We start from the raw sequence: 24,974 nt of genomic DNA on the forward strand, positions 1-24,974 counted from the left end.
ATGAAGCACCAAACAGAATTCCACAGAGGAACCTGCCCTCCCTCACTAAAAGTACATTGACACTGCTATGGGAAGACCCTCAGATTCTTCCCCAGGAGACTTCTTGAGAAAAAGCTACTTAAGAAAGGCCCTGTGAAAACAGAATAAAGAAATGAAAGAGGGGTCCAAGAGAGATGGTTTTCCCCCTTATCTATGAACACCTCAGCCTTAGACAGACACCACAGGAAGGGGCCAGAGAGGCAGAATGGGTGTGAGGGAGGGGTAGAGGGGAGGGACCAGCTCAGGCCACAGCAGAGGGAGTGGCTGCACCTTCCTCACCTCAGAGCCATGGGGAGCCAGGGTTCTGGTGGGCAGCCCCTGGCACAGGCTCCCTACACAGTTCTGCTGCTGCCACTGGGAACAAGCCGAGAAGACCCCGGGGCCCAGAGCTTTTTTCTTTGGGTAAGTACAAGCCCAACAAGAGATCCCTTTCCTCAGATCTGTCCTTTATATTTCTACTCAACTCCAGGGACCCACAGAAGTAAGTTCTTTTCCCCTTGACCTCTAGGTCCTCAGTGGACTGTCTGGGCTTACATTCAGTAACCAATGAACCCAGCCAGGGGTTATGCAATGGGCCATGGCCATAGCCCTGCTGTAGGGCAAGTTAGCCTCTGCTTCTTGTGTGACCCAGCTGCAGAGGATGCAGGCTCTGGAGAGAGAGCAGGATGCCCTGTGGCAGGGCCTGGAGCTGCTGGAACATGGACGGGCCTGGTTTGAAGACCATCTGAGGGAGGCACAGCAACAGCAGCTGCATCTGGGAGCCCTTGGTGAGGTAGGGACTGCCCCGTGCGGTAGAGACGGGGAGGAAGGAGCAGGGAGTATGTGGACATGGTCTGAGACCACTCTGGAAAGGGGAGAGTTAATGCATAGGGATCATGAATTGGAGGCAACATTGGAATGACAGGATGCCACCAAGTGTTAGGTCCTGTTCATTGTTCATGCTGGAAGAGGTTGGTCTGCATTCCATTCAGAGGGACATGATTTGGATCACTCCATGGAGTGGGGGAGTGGCCTGGGTTATTCCAATAGGGTAGGGATGGATAGGGAAGATCCATAAAGAACAGGGGAAAGGGGGATTATATTATTTGAGGGGGATGGGGATTGCATTGTCAAAGAGATGGAGAGTACTGGATTTTTCCAACTGCTTGGAAGGATACCAAGATGAGGGGATCCATATGAGGAAAGGAGTGGCCTGTGATGACATACGAGTGACAGCATGTTGTCAGCCTCCAACTCCTCCTTCAGAATTTTCTAACAGATTTACACTCAGAGCCTGGCGGCCCCCAGTTAACCCAAATTCAAAAAGTGAACATCTGTTTGCAGAATCTGATTCAAGGAAAGGTGAGTTTATTGTTTTTAGTTTAGACTTTTGGGAAATGGGAGAGAGAGGGATACTGTTGGGGTCAGTATCTCGTTTAACGGAATTCACAGTGAATCCCACCACCAGTTCTCCCCACATCCATTGAACAAGGCCAGTTCCTGCACCACCCAGAACTGGAAGGAAGAGCCGTGGAAGCAGAACTTGTGGCAGCAACAGGTAGTGGGGGGGTCTTTCCCCAGAAGCTCTGGCTCCATGGGGTAGGGAACATTCAGATGCTCAGTCTCTTTTTCTCTTCTTCTCCAGGAGTTATCAAAGCAGCAGAAAGGAAACATCCAGTCTCAGGAGGAGATGGCTCAGCTGAGCTGTCTCCAGGGGCAGAGAGGCCCTACCCTTGTGTAAACCCTTCTCAATCTAGTGAAGGAGCAGGTTGAGTCAGAACCTTCTCTCCTTATTCTGTCTTAACTCGACAGCCTCCTCTCCTTATTCTGTCTTAACTCGATTGAAGTTATTGGGTCAACAAAGTTCATCAAGAACTTGAAATGGAAATTTTTAGGAGTAGAGGATAAAATTATACCAAAGTTCCATTTCATTTTCTTGATGTCTCATGCCCTCACTCTCTATATATGATATGTAAAAATGATCTTTCTTTGAAATCCCTTAGGGGAGAAGACATGTTCATTGAAACCATCCTTCAGCTTTGAATAGAAAAAATAAAATAGAAGCTGCTCCAGAGTTTAAAATAAAAACAACTCTATACATAACACTTCCTGGCACTTACCTCCTTCCAAAACTAGTCTCCTCCCCACATATCTATCTACCTGAGCCTGGGAGAGCATGACTAGTTAATGCTCTAGATGCTACAGAGAAATAGAGATCAACTTTCTAAAAAAAAAAAAAAAAATCTATCTATCTATCTATCTATCTATCTATCTATCTTTGGTTTCATTCCCATAAGGGTTATAGAAAGTGCATTGAGAGGAAATCCACTGCCTTCTATCCCAATCTTGGTGTTTTTTGTTTTTGGAGTGCTAGGTATGGAACCCAGGGCCTTGACCATGCTAAGCAAGTGCTCTAACCACTGAAAACACCAACCTCATGATGTTTAAGAAAGAAAAGGAACCTGATGCAGTGGCCTATGCTTGTAATCCTAGCTACTTAGGAGGCTGATGTAGTAGGATCACAAGTTTGAGGCCAGCCTGGGCAACTTATCAAGACCCTGTCAAAATAAAAAATAGAAAGGGCTGGGGCTCAGTGGTAGAGCATTTGCCTAGCATGCCTGAGGCCATGAGTTCAGTCCCCAACAGTGCAAAAGAAAGAGAAGGGACAAGCAAGGGCCAGAGAAAGAAAACACCCATCCAGCTGGGAGAAATAAAGTCCTGAGGCCTATCTCATGGTTTCACCAGTGGGGCAGGTTGAAAAGCTAGAGACTCATTCCTCTAGGTGCTGTTTTGTCACCAGGAGGCCAGGGTTAGCAGGAGTAGTACACCTCCCACAGTACCCCACCAGGGTCTGCCTGCCTTCCCTCCCCTAGCCCTTCCCTGAGTCACCAGAGTGGAGGAACGAAAGACAGGAGTGGTGGTGGTGACAACAGGCCCAGATGAGGCAGAGAGCTGGTCCTGAGAGGAGAGGAAGGGAAGGTCAGGTGTGGTAGAGCTTTGTCCAAATTAAAACTATACTGCCCTCCTCTTGCCCTGCTTCTCCTCAGATAGAAGGTGAAAGCACCTCACCTGCGGGGTCTGAGCCAGTACCAGGAGTCGGAGGAAGGCATGGGTGGGAGGCATTAGGCTGACTTCTCGACCAAAAGCAGTCACAGTCACCATCACCATTGAGTCCAGGACTGCTGAGTCTGGGACTTCCAGCCACAGGCACCCCCAGGCGGATTCATTCAGCTCCAGATGAGCCCTTGAGAGTGGTTAGGAACATGGGGCTTAAAGCCCCAAGGAAAGCTCCCATGGCTGAGAGTCTAGGGGTGAGCCAAGAGCAGGAAAGAGGATGGGGAACTCTTGGGGCTAATGGGAAGGGCTCAAGGGCAGGGTTTGGAATGAAGAGCGTGGGGCCACACCCCTAGAACCAACAGGTGGGGCCAGAACCCAGCAGGAGGGTTCAGAGGACTCACCTTGAGAGGTTGGAGGTGAATGCAAAGCTGGGGTTGACAGATATCCTAATATCAAGATCCTGAGGGACTGAGAAGCTGGTGATGCGGAGGGTGAGCAGGGCCTTGCTGCCTGGGGCCAAGGAACCTGGGGGACCACTGAGCTACAGAGAAAGGCCAGTCAGGGGAGAAGCCCGTAAGTTCTCACCAACCTAAGCCGGGACCTTCCCCTGAGGTCTCACCTCCAGAAGCACAGGGGCCACAGTGCAAGGCTGCGGGGCAATCCGGTGTAGGCCCTGCCCATCTCCATCCTGGCCAATCAGCTCCAGGGAGAAGGGTCCGGGGGTGGACAGCAATGTAGGTGGCAGTGAAGCTGTGAGGAGACCTCGCTCTGGGGGTCCTAAGGGCTCCAAGGGCACCTGACCCAGCTTGGTGCCCTCTGGAACCCTTCTGAGGATGACATGAGAGAAATGTGGGGGAGAATCCCCAGGGTTGCCTCTCGAACCCAGCCCTGTCACTTCTACCAGCAGCTGGGTCTGGAGACCTGAGACAGGAAGGGAAAGAAGGGGAGGTCACATGGTGTATTATATAGAATCCACAAAGCTGTACACTTAATTATGGCTCTTTACTCAATAAAAATGTGTACATAATGTGTCTGTGTATGTCTGTGTACACATGTATGTACATTTATATAAGTATACATGCTTACACATACGTACACATACATTTACACACATAATGTACTTGAGTTGGGGGTAGACAGGGAATAGATGTACCTGCAACGGGCTGAGTCAGAGGGTAAAGGCCAGGGTGGGGTCCATCCTCCATGGGAATACCAAAGTGAAAGAGGAAGTCCAGGGAGGTCTGGGCTGGGGGAGGGTGAAGGCAGTCAGAGAGGTTCCTGAGAGGAATGTGCCTCAGATTGTTCTCTGAGCCGGGAGAGAACTTCCCTTTCCCTCCCAAGAACATCTCCCTCCTTACCTTGCACTCTTACCCGGGGAGTGCCCTCAGCTGTGACCTGGATCTCCCAAGTCCCTGTCTGTGGGGGGTCAGTCATGGTCACCATCCAGAACTGCCCAAAGCGGTGAGTATGACCCAAAGGACCCATACCTTCTTCCTGGCTCTGGAATATTCCTGGGATGGGGATAATAGATTGTCATATGAAACAAGCCCTGTATTTAGCACATCCCCCCTAGTTCTCCATTCTCCATCTACACTTTTTCTCTCTGCCTTGAACCACACACAGAGGTACCAGCAGGGTTCTTGATCCAGAAGCTGCTGATCTCCCCATGCATCCGGACTGTGACCTTCTGGAGCAGCCCATCAACAATGAACACAAGTGGCTTGCCAGGCACTATGACAGGCGGTTCCAGAGGAAGAGTCACCTTGGGGGAATGGACAGGACCAAAATGTAGGGGAGAAAGTAAGGCATGGAATGAGTAGGAACAAAAGAGAAAGGCAGAGACAGAAAGACACCAAGTCACACAAGGAGAAGGAATACTAATGAGGGGCAGTTATTATGTTCAACAACAAAGCTGGAGGTGAGAGTTCAGAATGAGGCAGTCACTACTTGTTTGCCCTTAAAATATGGGAGAAGGACTGAGCTGGGAATATAGCTCAGTTGGTAGAGTGCACATGCACAAGGCCCTGGGTTCAATCTCTAGCACCACCAAAAAAAAAAAAAAAAAAAGATGGAAGGACTTTCTGTGACAGCCCTGAGGCACTGGAAGCCATATGGAAGGGAGGTTTATTAATCTGAAAAGGCAATGTGGAAAAAAGACAGCCATGGATCTCAGAAGGAAAGAAACTTTCTTGTCCACACTTCTGAATGAATGGCAACAAAGCATAAGTGAGAAGCAGCACCACACTTCTCAGCCCAGAACAGAGGGCACCAGGCGTTCTGGCATCTACTTACCAGAGCAGCCATGCTCTCCCCAACAATGGCTGCCACGTCCCGAATGTGCTGGTCTTTGGTGAAGATCACCTCTCCTCCTGAGGCCAGGGCCACTGCTTCATATGGCTCAAAACGCACAGGGGATAGGACCTCACGCCGAGCTCGACCCTGAACCCTTGATGGGTCTTCAGTCACCAGGAATGTCACCTGTGGCCAGAAGACAGTCCACTGCTTGGGGTGTCCAAGTGCCATCTGGTATTATAAATAAGGATCCTTTCTGCTCAGAATTTCTCCAGTTTTGTTGATTAGTGATAAAATCTTTCTGTCTATACTCCAGCTGCTTCCAGTCTCCTAATGATGCAACCCTCTGACCCTCAATAGTTGGCTGCCCTTTGTAACCACCACGTTTCATGGTGGAATTTTAGCAACTAGTTTTCCAGTTCTTTAAATACTTTACTGTGCTGGTTCAAATATGAATTCAGCAGTACTAAGGATAGGACTATTGCTAAAGGTATGGCTAGTTTGTGTCACTGTTGTTATGAGGTTATTGTCATAGGGTCTCTCTATTCTTGGGTGGCTATCACTGGGTCTCCCACCAGCTGTGCTCACCCTGCACCGACGCTCCTGACTCAGGGATTCCACCCGGTTGGTGAGAAAGGCATCCTTGGGGGAGGCATCAGTGAAGACAAAGATGTCTGAAAGTGGAGGTGTGTGAAGCAGGGCTAGCTGCCAGGGAGGAAAAGGGCTAGTGTTAAGAATTGCAGCAGCAGGGAGTTGACAGAGCCAGGGAGGACAGAGTAGAAAGGAATATGACCCTGGAACCTTGGAGTGAGGCTAGCAGAGCTAGGTTCTGAAGGGGTCCAGTGGAAGAGGCTGGGGAGGATTCTAACTCTATCTCCCTCTGGTGGCAGGGTCTGGAAAAGGCAGGACAAGTGGGAAGGGGAAGAGAAAGGGAAGGGTCAGACCTCCAGGGCAGATAGGCACATCTCAGGCTCATCTCCACCCCCCAAGGCGTGGATCTCATTTAGTCGCTGCCAGAAGCTGTGAGGATCACTGGTTGTAAATACAGGGCCAAACTCTGGGTAGGAAGAAAGGACGTTGAGGTGAGTAGGAAAAGAGCTCCCCTTGTTCCTACCCTGGCCCACTTTCCCAGTAGAGGCCTGCTGTGCTCCTGGGGTAGACAAATATTGAAATAACAATATTCCTTGCCTAGCATGCATGAGGCCCTGGGTCCAATCCCCAGTAAGAAAGAAAGAAAGGAAAGCAGGGTGCAGTGGTGTACACCTGCAATCCCAGTGGCTAGAGAGGTCGAGGCAGGAGGATTGCAAGTTCAAAGCCAGCCTCAGCAACTTCGTGATGCCCTAAGCAACTCAGTGAGACCTTGCTTCTAATTCTAAATAAAATATAAAAAAGGGCTAGGGATGTGACTTAGTGGTTAAGTAACCCTGGGTTTATTCACTGGTACCAAAAAAAAAAAAAAAAAAAAAAAAAAAAAAGAATGATTATTCTTTTTTATTTATATGACTTTAAAAAAAATTTTTTTTTAGTTGTAGATGGACATGATACCTTTATTTAATTTAGTTATTTTTATGTGGTGCTGGGGATCAAACCCAGGGCTTCACACATGCAAGGTGAGCACTCTACTACTGAGTCACACCCCAGCCCTATATGACTTCTTATACTCATCAGAAGAGAAGGGCAGGGTCTGGCAGGGAAAGTGGGTCTCCACTCCCTTAAAATGGTGGCACTTCCTGTGGTCTTGAGTGGACCTTTAATGGATACATGTGCCTGCATAAAAAAAAAAAAAAAAAAAAAAAAAAACTAGGTCCTCAGTTTCCTCATCAGAAAAGCCAGAGAAAATAATAGTATTTACCTCACAAACTTATTAAGCGGACTGTATGAATTGATTTTGTAAATCTTAGAATAGTGCCTGGATATAGTGCTAAAATCTTATTCATTTATTCTGCCTTCATCAAACATGTAATAAGTCCCTATTAAATGCCAGTCACTATAAGACTTATAAGGAAAAAAGACAAACTTTCCCTTTAGGGAATTCTCAGTTTAGGAGGCATAAATGTATATGTTATGTATCTATAATACTTTTTTTAAGTGATGGGATTGAACCTAGGGTTTCATGCAGGCTGGACAAGTGCTCTACCATGGAGCTAAAAACCTAGACCCCCCAGGAGACACTTTATTTGATCATTAACCCTGGGAGTTAGATAGGATAAAGTATGGTTGAAATCTACTTTATGGATGATTAAATTGAGGCCAAGGGAGGTTAAATGGCCAGCCCAAGAACACAGTAAGACTGGTAGACCCAGGCCTGATGGGCAGACTTCTAGTTCAGTAGGGGAAAAACAAAAAACAGAATATAACTAGATATCTCAGATACTTCCCAAAGGAACAGACCCACCAACCCCTCATCTTCATCCCAATCTTTGTCTGTAGGAAATAGACAGTTGAAAATGACTTATTAGCAAGAAAGGTAAAGAAGGCCTAAGCATGGATTGTACATTAGACTTATGTAGAGTGTTGCCATTCTGGAAACAGAAGTGGCATAAGTATCCCATAGAGGTTCATTCAGGAAGAGTTACTATGAAGACCTCTTCCTCATCAGAGGTCTTTATCCCTTGCCCTGGACTTTCCTTCTCTCCACTACCCTGGCCAGACCCCAGTTACCTGGGTCATGGAAAGGCACCAGAATGTAGTGGACAGGCTCCATGGGACTGCCCTGCCGCTGCTCCATGATGTGGCGAGCTTGGATTTTTGCAGCATTGATCTCCTCACCCATGCTGCCAGTGGTATCCAGGACAAAGCTCAGGCTAGAGGCTGGGGTGATGTCCAGCAGCCTGGGGAGCAGGCCAAAAATACAGTGAAGGATCTGCATATTTGTCCACAGCCTCTAGTTATTCAGTTCTCCCAGGAGCACCAACCCATCAGGGGACCCACTTCTAGGAGGCCACTAACCTGGAGAAACCGCTGTCTCCCAGGCGGCTTCTCAGGAGACTGAAGGCCTGGATGGAGGCTAGAAGGGCCAGTTTTGCAGCCTGGAGATGCAGCATGTGGTGGGGGGAGAATCCTGGGGACGTGCTATCCTTATTGATGCCACCCCGGGGTGGCTGGGAGCTGCTCTGGTCAAAATGGCCTCCATGGCTACATTTTCCTGGGTTGGGGAAAGAGATCTGCAGGGTGGAGGTTTAAAAAAGTCCCACTGCCTCCTAAGAAAATGGGGGACTTCAGACTTGATGTGACCCTCTAATCCCTTACCAAAGCATAAGCACTGTAGAAGCAAACCTAGAATAAACATGGAGGGGTTAATCACATGACAGATCCCCAGATCCCTCCAGCCAGTCTCCCAACACTGCCCATAGGCAAAAGAAAAATCCTACAAGTGGAGCAAGAAGCTGCTCCCCACTCAAAGATCATGGCCTCTTCAGTGGGCCTTCACCCACCCATCCCATTCCCAATAACCTTTCCTAGGAAGTAATGCCACAGCAGATGGGGCAAAAGCCTACAGGACTAAAATCCTGTGTGAGTGTTCAAAGGAAATGATTTTCTCCCTTTACTTCTGGGAATCTTTCTTTTCTGGTACCTGGAGGTTTCGGGGGATGAGTTCCAAAGTAGCCAGAGGTGAGGAGTGTGAAGCCCAACAAATTCCCGGGGCAGCTCAGCTCCTCACAATCAGAACAGGTAGGATTGCCCACTGGGAAAAGAAGACAGGGGCTAGAACCAAAGCCTCAGTTACCCCAGGACTTTATCCTTGCCCACCCAACTTCAGTCCTTGCTCTGAGTTGGAATAAGGTAAAAGGGACCCTGGCTAGATATTCTGGAGTTCAAGGCTGGTAGCAGGACTGGATGTTTGAAACTGGGGCTGTGCTAGAAAACTCAGGAAGTGTTAGAATCAACTGTATGGGGATTCTGTCTTCTGTGAGCTATAGTGAGGAAGGAAACTTATAATGAACAGGAGGAAGCTTCTGGGTCCTAGTTTGGCTGAGAGGCTGAGGGGGATTATGAGAGGTCATGGGAGCCATTGGGGGTGGAGGAGGAAGCCACATGAAAGATCAGTCTAAAGTCTGCAGATTTGGTCCTGGCTGTTCTCCCATGTGACCCTGGTGAAGCCACTTAACTGACCTGGTCTTTAGTTGAACTAGGGGACCTCAGAGTCCTTGCAGAGATGAAATGACATCTTATCCTATGTGACCTCAGGACGTGACACAGGGTGGACTGAGAGGTGGTGGCTCTGTGAGCTCCCACTTTACCACAAAGTCATGGCCATACCTTGTGCCAGGCTCCAGAGCTCTTGCCGTGGCCAGAGGAGGCGAGGGTGTGGCTGCTGCTCCCCCAGTTCTACCCAGTTGCTGTGACTGTAGAAATCCTGGTGGGGTGGGGGGGAGATAGAGAACAAAGCACTGGTCTGATCTTGTCATGAAATCCAGCTCTAACATGCCACTCCTTCAAATTCCCATCCAGAAAGTCTCCTCCCACCCCACTATTTCTGTGAGACACCCTCCACTGTTCTTCTCTCCAGAACATCTTGGGGGTCTAAGCCAAAGGCTTCTCAGTGGCCCACTGGGTCCTGCACACAGATAAGCTGCCCTCCCTCACCTCTCCCATTTGTTACTATCCTCTCCCTCCCTTTTCTCCAGCCATAGTGGCCCCCCAGAAAACACTACTGGTTTGGAAAGTAGGACAGAGCCTCAGGTGCTGGCAAACAGTGCCCCACCCCTCTAGAATAAGGGAAGACAAGGCATGATTAAGGTCAGGGTCCACCAGGAAAGGAAAACTAAGGATCCCTCTGGCCATTCCCCCGACTCTGTCTCACCTGCAAGGCATGAAGCGCAGCCCCAAGGCGTTGGCGGGCCAGTGTGTGGTCAAGGACTCTGGCTGCCACCAATGTCTCCTGCAAAGCCCCCATCAAGCGGGTGCGTCCCTGACTCAGACGCTCAGCATCAAAGTGCAGGTCAGGGTCATTCCTGGAAGTTGGCAGGAAGTCCTGGGCTGCATTGGCACGGGACACCTCGCCTAAGGCTGCTCGGAACCGCCGGGAAGGAAACCCAGGTCCAAAGTAAGCGGCAAAGAGGTCGTCAGCAAGAAGGGTTCGGCCCTGGTGAAAGTGGTAGGGGACAGGGGCTCCAGGGAAGCCCCTAGGATTGGATTATTGCCCACATTGTCAGCACTGTCACTCAAGGCTGGTATAGGTGGATTAGAGAGCACTGGGCCTGAGGAGAAAGTGGGTAGCCTTGGACCTCCCTGAGGGGGGATTCCCAACTTCAGGACCAGGACTACTAGGTATTGTTGCTGCAAGGAGGTGGAGTGGGGAGGTGAACAGGTGGAGTGGGGAATGAACAGTGTCCCTTCTCTTATGACCAGGGTCCTCAGGGAGCAGAAGTCCCAGAGAACTGGGGAATCTAGCAGGAATGTGAGGGGCCCTGGGGATGCTTACCAAGTAGTCCTCTAGACGAAGTGGGGGCTGGTTGGGTGGCGGCTGCTCCAGGAAGAGCTGCAGGGTGACATTGAGTGCAGCCTCCTCAGTCAGGTCCTGGTGGGTGATGGAGCCAGGGGCAGCCAGGAGGCTCCAGATGTTGGGAAAAAAGGCCGAAGTGGGGGGCAGCAGCAGTTGCAGCAGAAGCAGCACTGAGGGGCCCAGGTGGGACAGGGGCACTTCTGCAGAGAGCATGGCTGAAACATGGACCTAGGGAACAGAAGACTCTCAAGGGAGGAGGAAACCGCAAATCTGATTGTTCTGTTTTGTTTATTTGTCTCCACGGGCACCTGCTTTAGTCACCTCCTTTCATTTTGGCTAAATGCCTCATTTGCTCCAGGCTAGCTTCCCCACTGTCACCCAGATAGCCTGAGGGCCTTATCAAACCCATAGATCTGAAAGGAATGGGGTCCAAAGCTCCTTCCCCAGGTTCTCTCACAGTCCCAGCCAAGTTCCCAGCCCTGCCCCAGGAACACCCCCATGCATAAGAAATCAGAATTTCCTCTCAGGCCTCTCCCCTACCTGGTTGCTGGGTCTCCTGAGCAGGACTAGCTTGGGTGTGGCGTCACAGGGCACTTAGGTCAGAGTTATAATTAACCAGGCCTCTGTGGAGGGGGAGGGAGGCCCCAGGAGCCAGGGGGCAGGACAGGCAGCCCCTGGCCCTCTACTCATGACCTGCCCAGGGCCACAAGCAGAGGCCGGCAGCAGGACGGCACCAGTGCTGGCTTTCTCCAGCTGCAATGCGGAGGTGAGAAGGGCTGGGAAGGAGGAAGGGAGCAAGCAGCATGACTCAGGCCTGGCGAGGTGCCAAGGACAGACCCAGACGCACCCTTCTGCCCACCAGGACCTGCCTGGCTCCCAGCCTGCAGCTACACCAGCAGTCTTTGAGGCCTTAGGAACCCAGCCCTCTGCACCCACTCCTACCCCCACCACATTCACAGATAAGAGATGAGTTTGTGGCAAAATATTTTATTGCTGCCATCCCATGGTGGGCTGTGAGGATTGAAGTTGGGTGTCACAGCATCTTCTGGAATAGGGTGATAGCCTCATCCATCTTCCTGAGCTCTGCCTCTGTCTGTTGGAGCTAGAGATGGAATGAGGGGAAGAGGTGAGGACCCAGGCCCAAGGAGAAGACCTGAACACCAGGATAGCAAAGGGGTTCAAGCTGGAAAGATGGGTGAGAATCACTAGCAGGGAGCAGTTCCAGGTCTGTGTGCTTGGCTGTCACCTTCTCCCCAATTCCAGTCTTCCCACCAGCACCTCCCCACTCTCTTCCACCAGGACCCTGCCACGTAGATCTTCCCTTTTCTTATAGTCCTTAGTAACCAAGGTTGAAGGGATTCAGAGCCCACACACCCTGTTCAGCACCCTCACCCAGGCAGGAAAGCACAGGCTGACAGGAAATCATGTTACCTGTTGGTGGCGGTAACCCAAATGGTAATGCTGCCTATTCACAGAGTGCTGGATGAGTTGAGTGAAATACACCTGTCAGCTAACACCCTTGCTCTTAGGTTCAGGACTGTTTTTCTCTGGTCTGTGTAGTTTACCCACTGCCGTTCCCTGGAGGGATCTTAGCTGCAGAGGGTCTGCAGAGGGGCTTCACACCAGGAGATGATCCTGACTTTCTGAAGTCAGCCCAGTGAGCTACAGAAGTAGAAGTAGGTGCTAGACCTGGGGCTCCTTAACTGTACGTGGGTGCCAAGTCCAACTCCAAGATGTGGGTTTCTACATTCTGGGAGCTGGATAGGTTTACCAGGGTCTAACTGGGAAACAGGATGCCTGATTCTAAGTCTGCCTCTCTCCAACCTACCATGTAACCTTGCATTGGGTCCTTTACCCACAGCGGTTTCTTATGTATATAGGGAGGGGGCTGCATGGTCACTGCTCAAGGGGCCTGGGGATAGATGGAGCTGACGGTGTGGGAAATGCCCACCCACACCACAAACCTTGGCTTCGTCTGCCTCCTGGACTTCGAGGGGCACCTTGACAGAGTAGCCCGAGGCAGAACGTCGCTCCCGCAGACGCTGGGCCTGCCGTTGGGCCTCACTTCGCTTAGCCTGCAGCTTGCCCAGCTCCCGGGCTGGGTCCACCAGGCCCTGCAGCTGCAGGTGGATTGAGCATCGGTCAGAGGCCAGGGCCACTGCGCAGCCTTGTGGTGCAGGAGCCCCCAACGCCAGGACAGCCACCACACCCGCACTGGCTAGTGTCTGCACGTAGCCTGACACTGCCGATGCAAGAGTGCCTGTGGCCTCATCAGCCACTTCCAGGAAACCTACAAGGGAGAAAGGAAGGTGAGATCTGGCCACGAGGAGACAGGAGACTAGACAGCCACAGCTGGACACTGGTTTCCTAGAGTGGGCTGGGGATAGTGGGGCAAGGTAGAAATAAGGGCCTGAGGCTCACAGTCGGGCCGGATCCGGGTTAGGTTGTAGTCTGCACGCAGGGAGCGCACAACTCGGGTGATGCTTAGCGCCAGCTCAAGGGCAGCTTCTGCCTCAGGGTCTTTCCAGGAGCACTGTGGGATGGAGGAGGAGGTGAGGGAGGCCTGGGGGTGAGCCTGAGTCCCCTCCAGACCATACCCCATACCTCTGCAGGCTCTGGGTAGGGGGTAACACAAAGACTAGCTGGAGCTTGTGGGGCCCTCCGGGGCAGCCTCTGGTAGAGTTCCTCTGTCACAAAGGGCATGAAGGGTGAGAGCAGCCGCAGGCCAACATCTAGGCAGGTGTAAAGGGTCTGGCGGGCACATTCAGCTGCCACCTGGTCTACTCCATTCAGGACAGGTTTTAGGCACTCCTAGGGGATAGGGAGGTACAAAGCTCAGATTGGAGATCGAGCCTCAAGCCCTCACGTGACTATAAGGACTGGCAAAGGAATGGGTTGGCTTAGATCTCACAACCAACCAGTGACAGAGCTGGACCCAGAGCTCAGCAACCCCCATGCCCTACCCCACCTCAGTTTCTTCTTACCAAGTAGACGTCACAGAGCTCATAGAGCCAGAAGCTGTACTGGGCGGTGGTGACAGCTGGGAAATCATAGGCCTGGAAACCTTCATTGCTGAGCCTCACAGCCTCAGCCAGCCGACTGCGGATCCAGCGGTCTACCAGGCTCTCGTGGCCTCCAGGCTTGGGGGAAAGGGGTATATCAGCCAGCAAGCCACCATATGGAGGGAGGAGCCTGAACCCCACAATGGTAGGAATCATGGTAAGTCTCCATTCCAGAAGTAACTGAGCATGTGCCCAGTGTCTGGGAAAAACAAACAGGTTTCCAGCCACTTCAGGGATGACCCTAATACCTGTTACTATCTGTCTGTCTCTGTTCCCTAGCTACATAGAGGACCCTCACGGACTGGGGCTTGGGTTCCTGATCCTACAGCTGCAATCCTCGCACAACTATGCTTGATAGCTGAGGGAAAGGGGCATAGTCTATGTGGGTGCGTATTCACTGCCCACCAGGCCCTTACCTTGGAGGTAGGTGAGGGCACAAAACCCTTCCCAAGGCCTCGGAGGGCAAACTTGGTGGCATTCCAGAGCTTGTTGCAGAAATGGCGGTAACCCAATATTCGGTTCACATCAAGGTTGATGTCACGACCTAGGTGAGGGATAAAATGAGAGTCCTCACCATTCTCCTTCTTGGCCCAGGCTCTTCAGAAGCCCAGGGCAGAGGAGACAGTGGGCCTCTGGGAAGGAGGCATGAAGGCCATACCCTGGGATGTGTAAGCGCAGAGTCCAAACCGGAGAGCATCAGTGCCACACTCAGGAATCCCCATGGGAAAGTCTGCCTTCTGTGGGAGGAGGCAGATGGAGGAGCCTCCTGTCAGCCCTGCCCACATTCTACTCAGGCTCCACCCCAAGGCCCTGCCTTCTGTACCTGCCCTTCCTTGGCCTTCTCCACCTCACTAGGGTCCAGGTTGCTGTTCAGTAATTGGTCATGGAGGCCCTGACAATAGAGGAGGAATAGTTAGATAGTCGTGGCCACAGCCTCAGAGCTAATTATTCCCAATGGTCCAAGACCCAGTCCTACCTGCAGGGAGACTCCGTGGATGACATCCAGGGGGTCAATGACATTGCCTAGAGACTTGCTCATCTTTCGTCCATGAGCATCACGCACAATGGCATGGAGGTAGACCTGACGGGCAGGAGGCAAGAAGAACAGTGAGGTTCAGTCCCTCTCATAGCATCAATGCCCCCTACCAGGGTCTGCCCCACCTTAGATCCCACTGAGTTATCCCCATCAGCTCATTCAGCAAATAAATCAGTAGAAGCTCATTCTCCTCTGGAAAGAGAAAGCCCTAAGCCAAAGCACAGAAATCACTAAGTGGAGCCCAGGCTGGATTTCGACCCCCCCATTGGGACCAGGCCCATCCACAGCTGTCTGGGCTGAGCCTGAGCTGCAGCATAAAGGGGCAGGAGAGGAGGGAGGAAAGTGGGAGGGTCTTGGCCATCTTCACACCTCTCTGAAAGGCAGTCTGCCGGTAAGTTTCAGGCCAAGCATGACCATTCGAGCCACCCAGAAGAAGAGGATGTCATGACCCGTCTCCAGCAGAGTCCCTGGGTAGAACACACTCAAATCTTCTGACTGCGGGCAGACCAAGGTGTGAACGAGAGTCAAGTACCCTCTTTCAAGACCACAACCCACCCTAGTCTAGCCCCAGGAACACACCTGGTTGGGCCAGCCCAAGATGGAGAAGGGGAAGAGGCCAGAAGAGAACCAGGTGTCCAATACATCCTCATCTGAGGGAAGCCAAACGTCAGAGGTCAGAGGAAATGGACTTAAGGGTCAGAGCTCCAGCTCTGCCAACTCACCGCCCCCAAGGCCCCTTCTTGCCTTGCTGGAGGCTAATCTTATCAGGTGACACTCCAAACTCCTTGGCTGCTTTTTCTCGGGCCTCCTCCTCACTGCGTCCACTCACCCAGTACCGCCCATCGGGGTCCTGCCAAAGGCAGGAGTTCCCATGGGGTGTCTCTGCCTTGCCCCAACCACTCCCCAACCCAGGGCCCAACAAACCCAGTTCCCCAGACACCTATCTCTGGCCCATCCTTACCTCCCCAGGAGGTACTGCTGGGTCATTGACAGTGACGAAGTAGGCTGGGATGCGATGGCCCCACCACAATTGCCGGGAAATGCACCAGTCCCTGCAAATGGCCAGTGGTGGGGAGAGTGTCAGGGAGGCCTGCAAGTGTCCCTTCCCATGTTCCTCAGCCAGCTACCTCACACTGAGGGGCCCTACACACCGGATATTGTCCATCCAGGAATGCCACGTCCGTTGATGGGTCTCAGGCAGAATGCGGAGGTCTCCCCGGGTCACAGCAGCACTGGCAGCCTGGGCCATCTCCCCGCAGCGCACATACCACTGTGGCCTTAGCAAAGGTTCCACTACATCCTTGGAACGGCTGGAGGTGCAAGTGAGGTGAGGAGGCCAAGCAGTGAGCACCTGAAGGAGCTCCCCACTTCCCACCATACCTGGTCCCCACCCTCACTTGCAAAGTGGCACCACCATGGGGTTGTCCTCAATGCCACGAAACAGTCCTTGCTCTTTCAGTGCTGCCAGAACTGCCTTCCTGGCCTCAAATCTGGGCAGGCCCTGAGTAGGAAAAAGGCCTCATCATGGTGATGCCTAGGCATTCCCCAACTTCCTTCAACCAGGGACACCACACCCCAGGCAGCCTCACCAGGAAAGGTGGGGGTACATTGACAAGGGCCCCATGGGAATCCATGATACTGATGGCCTCCAGCCCATGACGCTGCCCAACCTCATAGTCATTCTGGTCATGTGCAGGGGTGATCTTCACCGCACCTGAAGTATAAGAGAAGGGCCAGGGTCCCAAGGGACTCTGTGGAGTTTCTTCCCACATTCATCCCTTGTGTTGAGGGATGTGGCTCTCAGATCACCCTAGCCCCTGCCTCCCTAATATGGTCTACTGAGAGAACCCAAGTCCTGCCTCTTTGATTAGATTGTTTTCTTTTTTTTCCAAGAAAGATGAAGGTGGTTGAGAGAGCCTTGTGGGGCTCTAGTCTTTTCCTCTGCCCACAGGACCAGCCCTTTGCTTACCTGTGCCAAATTCCATGTCCACAAAATCATCAAAGACAATAGGAAGGCTCCGAGACAGAAATGGATGGATCACGCTCTTTCCCTTAAGGTGCTTGGGACAGAGGAAAATGTCAAAATGTACAAGGGCTAGACCTGAATCTCTCCTACCCAGGTCCTTAACTGATCCAAACTCCCCCAAAATGTTCAATGATGGCTCCATCTTCAGGGTTGGAAAAGGAGCCAGAAGATGAAGTTTTAACTTAATTTCCCTGGTTGTCAGTCATAAGCATTAATCCCTACCCCCCACACCCATAAGCATGGGAATCCCTTTACGCCAGAATTCTTCCCCCCCCCAATTATAGGCAGTGCTTCCATCCCACCTGGTATCTGGGATCTTTGGGGTGCACAGCTACAGCCACATCTCCCAGCATAGTCTCAATCCGAGTTGTTGCCACCACCACCTCTTCATCGCTGTCTGTGATGACAGAGGCTTTATGGTCTCAACCCTGGCCCCTTCTTGCCCCCCTACTCAACTGGCCCAGAATCCTAGTGTCCTTGACTCTCACCTGAGCCTTGGACCTTGTAGGCAAAGGAGATGAGGACCCCAAACTCCACTTTTTCTTTATAACCGGGAACAGAGAGCAGGGTGCGACCTGTCAGCTCCTTCTTATCCACCTGCAAGAAGGGTAGTTAGAGATTTGGCCTAGGGGATAGGGCTGGGGCTGTACTGCTGATGGGAGACAGGCTGAAGGGATGTGGGTGTACCTCAATGTCAGAGATGGCAGAGTTGAGGGTACAGGACCAGTTGACGAGGCGGGTACTGCGGTAGATGACACCTTCCTCATGAAGTCGGACAAAAGCCTCTGTCACAGCTGCTGACAATTTCTGGGGTGAAGCAAGGGTAAGTCAGAAAGTTGGATCATGAGTCCGAAGGTTAGGCACACATCCAAGGCAGCAGGATCTGGCTTGTCCAGAGTCCCACCAGCCAGGACCCCTTGAAGAGAAAAGTAGTATTCCTGAGAGAGAAACAGGACTATTGAACTCAACAGCAGGCAACAAGCCTGGTGATGTTGGAAATGGCAAGGGAGCCACTTGGATGGGGATCAGGTGCTGGTACAAAGCACATCAGGAGTTCAGGATCCATGGGAGAAGGAGGCCAAATAAGGAGGCCAAATTTATCCATGGAGTTCCAGGATAAGAACAGAGAATAAGAAGGGCTGTGAGGGGGGGCTAGAAAGTGGCGTTTGTAGCTGAGGCCTCAGTGGTATCCTAGGAGAAGGATGCAATGTGTGCTCTCTTCTATGAGTGCCCTACCCTGGGGAGCTGCCCACTCCCACCCCAGTCCTGAGACCCCTCCTGCGCACAGGGTCCATGGTGAAACAGGCTCGATCCCAGTCCAAGGAGCTGCCAAGTTTCTTCAACTGATGGTAAATCCGGTCACCTTTCCTAGAAGTAGACAGATGGGCAGGGATCAACACTCAGGCATGGACTGGAGGGAGACATGGGTGGCAGATGGAGCAGCATGGGATCACTCATCCTTCTGAAACTGATCTGGGTCCTGGAGCCAAATGACCCTCTGTTTCGGTGAAAGGATTTGAACCTGCAGCCAAGGATCCCAGGTAACAGAGGTCTTTTCTGAGCAGGGAGGGGAGAGGGAAGCAGGGCTGTGATTCCCATGGGGATGCTGCATACTCACTCTTCCTTCCACTTCCAGACCTCCTGCAGAAAGGCCTCTCGGCCCAGCTGGTGTCGGCTCAGTCCCCGCTCCCGCCACAGTTTCTTCTCCACCACCACCTGGGTGGCAATGCCTGCGTGGTCACAGCCTGGGTTCCACAGGGTGGTCTCCCCACGCATGCGGTGCCTGTGGGGAGGGCATGAGGGTCAAAGGATGAGCTGGGCTGGCACCAAATGAAGCAAAGGCTTCCAGGCAGGGAGTTGGGAGATGCTTGGGAAAGAAGCAAGGTAGAGCTGGAAACACCCTAATTCTCAAGACTGGAAAGAACAGTGAAAGCAATCTGGAAAAAGAACCCAAGAGGAGGCTCTTGCCCAACTAGACAGCAAGACAAGAGAAAGTTATGATTATGAGAGTAAGTTACCACATAGAAACAAAATGATAGATTAGGGGTAAAAAACAGTGTCAGGAAACAGATCCAAGCAAACTCAGCATTTGTGAAAGGTAGCATTTCACATCTGTAGGATAAGAATAAATTATTTGCTGGGGATGTGGCTCAAGCGCTTGCCTGGCATGCGTGCGGCTGGGGTTCGATCCTCAACACCACATACAAAGATGTTGTGTCCGCCGAAAACTAAAAAATAAATATTAAAAAATCTCTCTCTAAAAAAAAAAAAAAGAATAAATTATTTAATAAACTTATTTAGGCCAATAAGCCAATTATTTGAAAAAGTGTGCCTACTTTCTTCTTCTTCTTTTTTTTTTTTTTGTAAAATATTTATTTTTTTGGTTGGACACAATACTTCTATTTTATTTATTTTTATGTGGTATTGAGGATCAAACCCAGGGCCTCACATGTGCTAGGCGAGCACTCTGCTGCTGAGCCACAACCCCAGCCCTGCCTACTTTCCAATATTCACAAAAATAAGTTCTACACATATCAAATAATTCAATATAATAAAACAGGAATGGGCATCTAACTCAGTGGTAGAGCACATGCCAAACATATTGAGCAAGGTTTTCATCAGATGAAAACTAGGAATAATCATCAATAAAAAAGTGATTCCTGGGGCTGGGGATGTGGCTCAAGCGGTAGCGCGCTCGCCTGGCATGCGTGCGGCCCGGGTTCGATCCTCAGCACCACATACCAACAAAGATGTTGTGTCGGCTGAGAACTAAAAAAAATAAATAAATATTTAAAAAAATAAATATTTAAAAAAAAAAGATTCATCCATGCTGCTGGGTGAGTCAGGGCTTTAAAAAAAAAAAAAGTGATTCCACTATAGTACACCCAAACTATGGAATACTACAGAGGAATTAAACAGAATGGGACAAGCTGGGCGCGGTGATGCACACCTATAATCCCAGCAACTTGGGCTGAGACAGGAGTTCAAAGCCAGCCTCAGCAATTTAGTGAGGCACTTGGCAACTCAGCAAGACCCTCTCTCTAAATAAAATATAAAAAAGGACTGGGGCTATGGCTCAATGGTTAAGTACCCTTGGGTTCAATTCTTAGTACCAAAAAAAAAAAAAAAAAAAAAAAAAAAGGGACAAGAAAAGATAAGCCGGATGTGGTGGAGCACGCCTGTAATCCCAGCAGTTTGGGAGGCTGAGATAGGGAGGATCACAAGTTCAAAGCCAGCCTCAGCAACAATGAAGCACTAAGCAACTCAGTGAGACACCGTCTTTAATAAAATACAAAAAAACTGGGCTGGGGATGTGGCTCAGTGGTTAAGTACCCCTGAGTTCAATCCCTGGTATCAAAAAAAAAAAAAAAAAAAAAAAAAGATTTCTAAGAGAAATTGTTAAGTGTAAGAAAAACATTTTATAATGACATGTTTTATGTGCACCCTTTCTATTAAAAGACAGAAGTAGCCAAACATGGTGGCACATGCCTATACTCCCAGCTGCATAGGAAGCTGAGGCAGGAGGACCATAAGTTCAACGCTAGCCTAGGCAACATGGTGAGACCTTGTCTTAAAAGAAATAGCTAGGAATTGGGCACAGTGGCACATGCCTATAATCCCACTAACTTGGGAGGCTGAGGCAGAAGGATTGCAATTTTGACTCAGCAATTTAGTAAGGTCCTCAATAACTAAGTAAGACCCTGTCTCAAAATAAGAAAATAAAGTTGTGTGCAGTGGTGCACACCTGTAATCCCAGTGGCTTGAGAGGCTGAGGCTGGAGGATCATAAGTTCAAAGCCAGCCTCAGCAACTTACTAAGCATTTTAGTGAGACCCTGTCACAAAATAAAAAATTAAAAAGGCTGGGGCTGTGGTTCAGTGGTTAAACACTCCTGGGTTCAAAAAAAGGAATAAACAAATAAAATAAAAAGGACTGAGGATGTAGCTCAGTGGTAAACAGCCCCTGGATTCAATTCCCTGTACCAAAACAAATAAACTTCCCCCTCCCCATGCAAATTCCTAACATGTCCTGGTCCAAAAAAAAAAGGGATACAAAGGAACCTGTAAATGAGGTGCAAGATGGGATTACTTGACTAGGATGCTAAATGATCAGATGGAAGTGACAAGGACAGAGAAGTATAATGACACTGGGGGACAGATTAGGGACAACATGAGATGCCAGAGGGAAAAGTCTGAGAAGTGAAGAAAGGCGAGGAGGGCAGAAGGAACCATCTGGAGGTATAGCCAGGAGCTCACCATCGAGTCAGGGAATCCTGGATGGCGTTGGTGAGTGCATGGCCCAGATGCAGGGAGCCTGTCACATTGGGGGGTGGGATGCACATCATGAAGACCCCTCGGGAATTTGGTGTTGACACGCTAGGACGCTGACAGTGGAAAAGATGGGCACGTGCTAAGGCTTTAAGTCACCTCACCTGGCTCCCTCCCAGGCAATGAATCCTTTAGCCCTTCCCTTCCCCATCCCCCTCAGGGGCCTGGGCAGCAGCGCGCACTCACCCCGTACTCTGGCTTGAAGAAGCCCTGTTTCTCCCACCAAGGATACCAGGCAGCCTCCACATACTGAGGACTGTAGGAATCTGGCATATTGGCATTGACATCTGGGGAAAGGATGGGGGGGGGCTCAAAGAATGGCCAGGGAGGAATGGGCCAGCACAGATGGAGCAGGACACATCACAGAACAGGCATCAGCATTCCCTGCAAACCCTTACCAAGCAAAGTGCAAAGAGCCAGGACAGTGAAAAAGGAGTAAAAACCAGGAAGAATCCTTTTCAGTTGGGGGTGTGTGTGGGGGTCTCCTCCCCTTCCCTCTCCTGGTACCTTTCTTTTCCCCAGGTGGGGTTGGGAGGTCATAAGTAATGACCCCAGGATCCCGTTTCTCCTTTTTCTCTGCTTTTGGTTTCTTCTGCTTAGGAGAGAAAAGATAGAGGCCCAGACATCAGCCACCCACCATAGCACAAACCCTTCTTCTAGCTCCACCCTTAGCCTCTCACCTCCCCTGGGGGTGGCTGCTGCTGTTGGATCTTCTGCTTCTGCTGGAATTTCTCTAACTTTTCCCGCTTCTTTGCCTCTTTCTTGAGTTGAGCAGCTGTCTTTGGGGGTGCAGGGTCTCTCTCAGGTCCTGGAGAGAAGCACAGAAATTCAGAAGTGAACCTGGATCCTCTGTGAACAGTGCTACTGTGTTTCAGAAGAACTACTTCAATTGCATAAATGCTCCCTTGCACTGACCTCCCACCATATCCCGCCCACCTCTGCCTGCCAACAGGCCCCTAATCCAGTGATTTAGTTATTCCTAACAGAAAAAAGCAAATAAGTTCCATGGAAAGCCCCAGAGGAGCACATATTCACAGCCCTTCCCTCTGCTCACCTGGCTGTTGAGAGAGAGACCTGGTCCCTGCATACAGAACTACATCTCCTAGCACAGCCCGGAATTCTGGCTGCCGAATACATGTGATAAACCATCGAGTCACATTACCCCAGATCTGGCGGGCAGAGGGGTCCAGGACCTGGGAGGGAAAAGAAATGACTGTCTTTCATTACTCTATAATGAAGTCTGAGAGAAATAATGTTATTCTTCCCTAGGCCCCAATGACTCACATATCGGAAGGGTAGTAGCAAAGCAGTCACAGCCGCCAGGTCGGCCAGAGTGGGAGCATCCCCAGCCAGGTAGGTGTGCAGCCGAAGCCACTCCTCCAAGGGGCTCAGGGCCTTGCCCAGGGCCCCCAGTGCAGCCTGCAGGAAAGGGAAAGGATGTGAGATAGAACTTAGCTCACTTTAATCCCACCTTATCGCCCACCCCAACCTGATCTATTTGGCCTCCCTCTACTCCCACAAATCACCACCTGAGTCCATTACATTTTCACTCAAGTGGTCATGAGAAAAATATTTCTGGCTGTGGATAAAACACATGCTTGACATGCACTAGGCCCTGGGTTTGATCCCTAGCAATTGCCAAGTCCCAGGGAATCAACAAACATATTCTATTGAGAGAAGGATAAATTAGCAAATATATAATGTGTTACCCTTTTTTTTTTTTAAATTCCTATCAGCAAATAAGCAGGCTGAAAATAACAGGGTTTTGCAGGACAAAGAGACTCTATTTTAGATAGGGTGATCAGGATAGGAAGGAACAAGCCAGGGTCCACATCACATTCATTCATTCATTGGAGAAATACTGAGTGTCTACCATGTGCTCAATACTCTGCAGGAGGCAGAGTTTTAAGTATACTAAGACACAGCCCTACAGTGGAAGGATTTAGGTACAATCTGGTGGGATTATCTCTCTTCTCCCTCACTTCCTTTCCTCCTTATTTCATTCCTCCTTTATCTCCTCCCAGCAACTGTCATCTTTCCCTCACCCAGGTTTTCCCTACAATTCAAAGCAACTTTTATCCTCATCAGTTTCAGACTCATCAAACTTTTTTTCCATCCAACTTTTATTAGGAAACTAAAACGCCTGGCACTAAGGCTGCACTTCGCACACATCTTTTAACCTCATTACATCAGTGAGACACAAATTACATCAACTTGCATTTTCATAGACATATGCAGACAATGCTCAGAGAATTAAAAAAAAAAAAAAAAGTGCCCAAGGTTACTACACTACCAATCCTTCCTTCCCCAGAATTTTCCCCTTCCCTCATCTCTCCTCCCACTCACCTGGGGGTCTTGAGCTGGACTTCGGAGTCCCAGCGCTGGCAGCGTTGCCCCACATGCAGCTGGTATCAGCTCTGTATCAGCATAACTGACCCATTGTTGGACAAGGACAGCTGCCCGGCTACCCCCAGGTCCCCCCAGGCCTGCTGGCCACAACAGCTGGGCCACAGCTGTGGCTCCCCAAACCCAGAGCCCACCCGGACCTTGCTCCAAGGCGGGCAGGCGGGGTGGGGGAAAAGGAGTGCGGCTGGTGGGAGGCGGCTGGAGACAGATGCGAGGGTGGGCTCCTCCCCATCCAGGACCCTCCCCAGCCTCCCCATAGCGAGCGGCTATGAGGGCTCGAAGACTGGGGAAGGCATCTGGGTGAGGGGAGACGTAGAGGATGGACATGGTTATGTGAGGGTCCGGACGAGTTGGAGAAACCTAAGGAGAAGAGATGGAAGACTGAGGAATCCTGAAAGTCCCATATTTGAAGAGAGGGAACCCCATAAGGGAGTTCCTCTGTCGCAGGAGTCTGACGAGGTTTCAAAAGCCTACGGGCCTGGCTCTAAGTAGAAGAGTGACAATGGAAAGCACCTGGAATTGAGCGGATGGGGCGGGCACGATCGCCCGGCCTCAGGAGTGTGAGAATTTCGCTGGAGCCGGTCCGCGTCCTGTAGGACGCAGGTTCGGGCCGCGTGTACGTACTGGAGGGAGGTGGTCAGACTGAGTCGGGAATCCCCCTCGAAATCGGGCGCCAGCCGCTGCTGGACAGGCCGGCGGCCCGGGAGGAGGCGTCGGGCGGGCAGATGGTAGGCGGTTCTCCAGAAGACCCTAACTCCCGCGACCGCCGCTGGGGCAGTCGGCGCCCACGTGGTCCCCCCTTTGTGACAGCAAGCGTTTCCGGGGCGGGTCCTGGCAGGGGAGGCCTGGCCCCGCCTGGGGAAGCGCACGCTTTCCCGCCCAACCCTGCCTAGGGAGCCAAGGCGCTCGCCACGCTCGCGAGAAATGGCGCGGGCCGGCTAACATGACGCCCCCAGAGCCGGGAGCAGTCCGTGGTCGCCCGTGCTCCGGCCAGGCACCGCCATGGGCACCCCATGGGGTCCTTGGTCAGGCCGGGGCGGGGCGGTGGGGCGGTGCCCAGCGGAGGAACATGCCGCTTAACACCGATGGTCGCTAGGTGGCCTCAAAGATCCCTTAAAGCTTGCGCATTGACCGTACAGTTGCTGAATGAGGAGTTGGAATTTAGTAATTTCCACTCTCCCCACTATTGAAGGATACGGAAAATAAGTCCCAGGATATTCACCCCATCTGTAGCTATTCCCCCACCAGCCTTGTGGGGAGGAAAATTGAAGCTTTTGTCATTTGAAAACCCAGGCCTCAGCCAC

At 51.1% G+C, this 24,974-nt stretch overlaps 3 protein-coding genes across 8 annotated transcripts; 1 reads left to right on the forward strand and 2 right to left on the reverse strand.

The window, feature by feature from the left end:
- Window positions 1-192: 192 nt before the first annotated feature.
- On the forward strand, window positions 193-1,577 carry SAPCD1 (suppressor APC domain containing 1; the record flags this gene model as incomplete). Of its 2 annotated transcripts, XM_081294215.1 has the most annotated exons (4): window positions 193-441; window positions 671-811; window positions 1,285-1,380; window positions 1,471-1,577. In XM_081294215.1, the coding sequence occupies 4 exons, from the start codon at window positions 193-195 to the stop codon at window positions 1,471-1,473; spliced, it is 489 nt and encodes a 162-aa protein (XP_081150341.1). The 2 variants fall into 2 exon arrangements, with proteins under 2 accessions (XP_081150341.1, XP_081150340.1); XM_081294214.1 differs by lacking the exon at window positions 1,471-1,577 and having other exon boundaries at window positions 1,285-1,404.
- On the reverse strand, window positions 1,365-11,564 carry VWA7 (von Willebrand factor A domain containing 7). 4 transcript variants are annotated; one of them, XM_081294116.1, is made up of 17 exons: window positions 11,354-11,562; window positions 10,793-11,041; window positions 10,172-10,453; window positions 9,628-9,724; window positions 8,942-9,052; window positions 8,317-8,512; window positions 8,029-8,198; window positions 6,312-6,424; window positions 5,956-6,072; window positions 5,368-5,553; window positions 4,705-4,837; window positions 4,434-4,586; window positions 4,229-4,321; window positions 3,695-3,996; window positions 3,477-3,616; window positions 3,088-3,262; window positions 1,365-2,976 (listed from the first exon to the last, which is right to left on the reverse strand). In XM_081294116.1, the coding sequence occupies exons 2-17, from the start codon at window positions 11,024-11,026 to the stop codon at window positions 2,812-2,814; spliced, it is 2,667 nt and encodes an 888-aa protein (XP_081150242.1). In that variant the 5' UTR covers window positions 11,027-11,041; window positions 11,354-11,562; the 3' UTR covers window positions 1,365-2,811. The 4 variants fall into 4 exon arrangements, with proteins under 4 accessions (XP_081150242.1, XP_081150243.1, XP_081150245.1 ...); XM_081294117.1 differs by lacking the exon at window positions 5,956-6,072 and having other exon boundaries at window positions 11,354-11,564; XM_081294119.1 differs by lacking the exon at window positions 11,354-11,562 and having other exon boundaries at window positions 10,172-10,377; window positions 10,793-10,931.
- A 220-nt stretch (window positions 11,565-11,784) lies between these two features.
- On the reverse strand, window positions 11,785-24,671 carry VARS1 (valyl-tRNA synthetase 1). 2 transcript variants are annotated; one of them, XM_081294093.1, is made up of 30 exons: window positions 24,295-24,671; window positions 23,611-24,030; window positions 22,549-22,683; window positions 22,319-22,457; window positions 21,945-22,072; window positions 21,772-21,856; window positions 21,451-21,551; window positions 21,193-21,320; window positions 18,556-18,720; window positions 18,224-18,305; window positions 17,625-17,744; window positions 17,426-17,534; window positions 17,240-17,334; window positions 16,881-16,971; window positions 16,501-16,625; window positions 16,309-16,412; window positions 16,063-16,221; window positions 15,873-15,963; window positions 15,656-15,761; window positions 15,491-15,561; window positions 15,281-15,406; window positions 14,852-14,956; window positions 14,699-14,767; window positions 14,534-14,612; window positions 14,292-14,419; window positions 13,798-13,953; window positions 13,418-13,624; window positions 13,235-13,346; window positions 12,778-13,103; window positions 11,785-11,915 (listed from the first exon to the last, which is right to left on the reverse strand). In XM_081294093.1, the coding sequence occupies exons 2-30, from the start codon at window positions 23,995-23,997 to the stop codon at window positions 11,847-11,849; spliced, it is 3,798 nt and encodes a 1,265-aa protein (XP_081150219.1). In that variant the 5' UTR covers window positions 23,998-24,030; window positions 24,295-24,671; the 3' UTR covers window positions 11,785-11,846. The 2 variants fall into 2 exon arrangements, with proteins under 2 accessions (XP_081150219.1, XP_081150218.1); XM_081294092.1 differs by having other exon boundaries at window positions 21,772-21,859.
- Window positions 24,672-24,974: the final 303 nt, after the last annotated feature.

The sequence above is a fragment of the Spermophilus citellus genome, assembly GCF_964194105.1.
Source record: "Spermophilus citellus genome assembly, chromosome: 5".
Taxonomy (NCBI): Eukaryota; Metazoa; Chordata; class Mammalia; order Rodentia; family Sciuridae; genus Spermophilus; species Spermophilus citellus.